The sequence below is a fragment of the Beta vulgaris genome, chromosome 4, assembly GCF_026745355.1.
Source record: "Beta vulgaris subsp. vulgaris cultivar EL10 chromosome 4, EL10.2, whole genome shotgun sequence".
NCBI classification, from domain to species: domain Eukaryota; kingdom Viridiplantae; phylum Streptophyta; class Magnoliopsida; order Caryophyllales; family Amaranthaceae; genus Beta; species Beta vulgaris.
The window spans coordinates 3,757,897-3,761,611 of record NC_079205.1 but is presented as its reverse complement, the minus strand read 5'-3'; the positions used below and the strand labels follow the sequence as shown (position 1 = coordinate 3,761,611).

At 35.7% G+C, this 3,715-nt stretch overlaps 1 protein-coding gene across 1 annotated transcript; it reads right to left on the bottom strand.

Moving 5' to 3' along the window:
- Positions 1-1,114: 1,114 nt before the first annotated feature.
- On the bottom strand, positions 1,115-3,089 carry LOC104891917 (hypothetical protein). Its single transcript, XM_010677706.3, has 2 exons — positions 2,022-3,089; positions 1,115-1,927 (listed from the first exon to the last, which is right to left on the bottom strand). The coding sequence occupies exons 1-2, from the start codon at positions 3,059-3,061 to the stop codon at positions 1,411-1,413; spliced, it is 1,557 nt and encodes a 518-aa protein (XP_010676008.3). The 5' UTR covers positions 3,062-3,089; the 3' UTR covers positions 1,115-1,410.
- Positions 3,090-3,715: the final 626 nt, after the last annotated feature.

Genomic DNA, 3,715 nt, shown 5'->3' with positions numbered 1-3,715 from the left:
TTTTACTTACAATAATTAGGAGTGTTTATAAATGTCCGATCAGTCAGATCCATGATATGTCGATCCGATCCTGTTTTCTGGATTTCCGATCCCGTTTTGTGGATATCCAATCCAATTTTTTAGTTTTCGGATCGGATATCCGAAAATTCGAAAATCCAAAAATCTTCAGGCTAGATTCATGCCTGAAATTTTCATTTTAAGATATTTGAAAATATCCGAAACATCGGAATTTTCTGGATATTTTCGATGATTCGATCCCAAAATATCCGTTTTCGAGGCCGAAATATCCGATGATTCGATCCCAAAATATCCGTTTTCGAGGCCGAAATATCCGATGATTCGATCCGATATAAAACTCATTTTATGAACTTTTCCTTTGAAAAATGCAACTTTTTTTAGTTTTTGGATATCCGATCCGAAATTTCTGATACCCGAAATTTTTCGGATCGGATTTTTCCCAATTCAAAATTTCGGGCCGGGTCGAATATCCGGAATGAAGACTTCTATATGTAATTATACATATTTATGGTCAACAATAATGCTTGAGATGTGTAAAAATATATTTGTTGCATTTAATTCGAAACATATGGAGTATATATGTAGATCACAACTTTCAAAATTACCATTTCTCAATAAATCGAACAGTACAAGAAATCAAAAGTAGTAAAGCAATAAAACCAAATATTTCATAGATAATGTATAGCTCCACTTGAATATATGTGCGCTCTTCTATAAAAGTTTGCATCCTTTGACTGACATGTCTGCTTGGGTAACATAACTTTGGAGTTGCCAAAGCAGCCAACCAAAGACGAAGCTAAATCCAACAACTCCGCAAAGGCTTCTTAGTACCACTAAAATCGTTCAACGAACCATCACCTCCATTAATATGAAACTTGCCTGTGTTAAAAGAATAAAAGATGATAGAATCTCCATAAAGTCTTGAAAGATAGATTCTATTTCTTATCCCCATTTCCTCGGAAATCTCTTTTGAAAAGGATGATGAGTTGTTAATAAACAAACTGTATTTACCAAGGCTTTCAACTTGAACCCATTTTATGTCTGAATGATTGATGAAGTTAAACACTTTTAACCATGATCCCATATAACCAATATATACAGCAAAGAGTTTTCCATTACACTCAACTAGATGACATGAATGAAGTCTCAAGTCTACTTCAATCGGATAATCGTATACTTGCCAACTTTCTTCATCACCTACCAATCTAAATTCTCCAAGACATCCTTCGACGTCAATAAAATAAAATGCCCCTCCAAAATAAACAGAACTAGTAGTTACAACATCAAATCTAATTGAATCTTCATTGACAATTTGACAACGAGTCCATGTTTCATCCCCATATCGAAGGTAGAAGATGACTACTCCTTCAACATGATTTTCAAATAGAACAGTTAAACAATCTGGAGAAGTAGGATTGGTTGAAAATCCGATTCCACTAACTTCATGAGATATTTGTTTCTTATAGGAGGGAAATCCCCTTTCACCTTCATAAAAGGATTGAAGAACTTTATTGATTCCCTTAAACATACAACGATCCACCCATCCTTAGAACAATCAACAGTAAAAGGATCTGAAGAAACTTGGAGGATGTTATATTGTGAATCATCTCGAGTTGGGTCGATTACTTGACATAATCCGCTGTCATTCTTAAAGAATATAAACAAAGGGAGCAAGTTATGGGGTCTTCGTTGAGTTACTAAGGGGATTGCTGAATGAAATACCTTGCTACTAGCTCGAAAGTTCCAATAATCAAACAAATGCAAATGCTTTGAGATCAACCATAGTATATCTTCAGGTAACTTGGTTGGCTTGCATTCGCTTTCTCGTCTTTCATTTTCATGTGGTTGGATACTGCTACCAATCTGAGTAAATTCTAGTGATCTTTGCACATCATGCACAGCTAATAACCTGTCCCAAATGGAGGAAAAACCGCAGAATAAGATGACATATATAAGAAAAACTAAACTAGTTGCAAGAATGAAGGCATCATTAAACTACTAACCTTTGATGTTCATGTTGTGGCATCGCATTAAACCACACAGGAGTGCTGTATGGTGTCTTCAAGTTTGGGAGAGGCCGAAAAACAGTTAAACTTTTCTCATCTAGGCTGTATGAGTAAAAAATCTTATCGTTTTCGGACGGAACAAGAAGGTAGACACAATTCTCTTGAAGTCCGTTGGATGCCCAACACCAAGTGGAACAATTAAGAGCAACAAAAAAGGCACGACCACCCAAACACTTGACGTGCACCCATTTTTTGGAATGCATATCCAATTCCCAAATTTCCACATTGTTGATGCTCAAGTCCTGTCCATAGCGTGAACAAGGACAGACCCAATATATATGACCACAGGATTCAACTATGTAGTAGTTACTAGTAGCGCGACGAAAGGTGCAAATTGGCTCCTCCAACTGCAAGAACTTAGTGAGTGTGTTGGAGGGGTCATCAGCAACCTTCATACATAATAACAATATACGGTGGACAGGAGAAAGAGCGCAGCAATATATTAAACCTTTGTGACTAATGGCAGAGTATAACCCTGTTCTTTTACCATCAATATCAATTTTTTGACTGACCCAACTACAACTGGAACTAATACTAGTACCATCTTCATCCTTACTTTTAGGACGACAAGAAAATACTTGGTCTGTGAAAAACAAGAAAAGTATACAATCCTCTGAACATGGGGGTGATGTGAGCGTACATGTTGATAACTCTGTATCTCCTAAAGTTGACATTGGTAATGACGACAATGGAGGTAGAAGTAGAGATTGCTCAGTGACCAGATTGCACAAAGAGAATTGTTTTGGATCGATGGAATCGCGTAGAATTAACCAGCCATGACAGGAACCACAGATGGATTTACCGCGCAAGATAGGGATACTCTTGAGGTAGGAATTGTTGTCGGAGATGGTGAAGAAGGTTTGTATCTGTTTTTTCTTAGAAGTTCCGTGTGTATATATAAGCCAGGGTGCTTGCTCAGGAAGTGGAGGCCTCAATACATCTACCTGCTTTTCCACTGATTTTTTTATCATGTCCATTGATCTCTTGCAGTTATACAACCAATATCAGTAATACCACTATACCAGCAATAACTTCTGCCAAAAAATTGCAATTTATACGTTGATCTGATGTTCAAATACTCTTTGTTAGATTATATAATCCACAATACAGCACAAGATTAAGAGTTGGATGTGAGGTCCGAGTAAAAAAAATTTGCTGTGCTAAAGGTTAGATCTTTACTCTAAGCTCTTGAGATTATGATAAACTACTCAATATTGCAGTATTCCATTGACCAGTATTTATAGGGATTACGATAATCTAATCCTAAATAGGTTAGGAATCCAAACAATATAAGGATGAATCTATACTTCGAAATTGAATTAAATTAATAAACCTATGAGAGGAAACTAACTAAACTGTTCTGAATATGTCTGAACTGAACTGAACTAAACTGAACTGAATTTGTCTAAATTAAGCCGAATTTTTATTAATTTGGTGAAAAAGAATATACCCTAAATCTTGCTTTTAAATATGTATTTATCTATTTGGGCTCTTATGATGACTTTTCTTTTTGAAGGACCCTTATGATGACTTGGCTTCTAAAAGAACTTAACAAATTAGGTTAATAGCCAACTAATACTTTAAACCACAGATTTTTGTTTTAGTTGACATAAAAGATTGATAAAGATAAA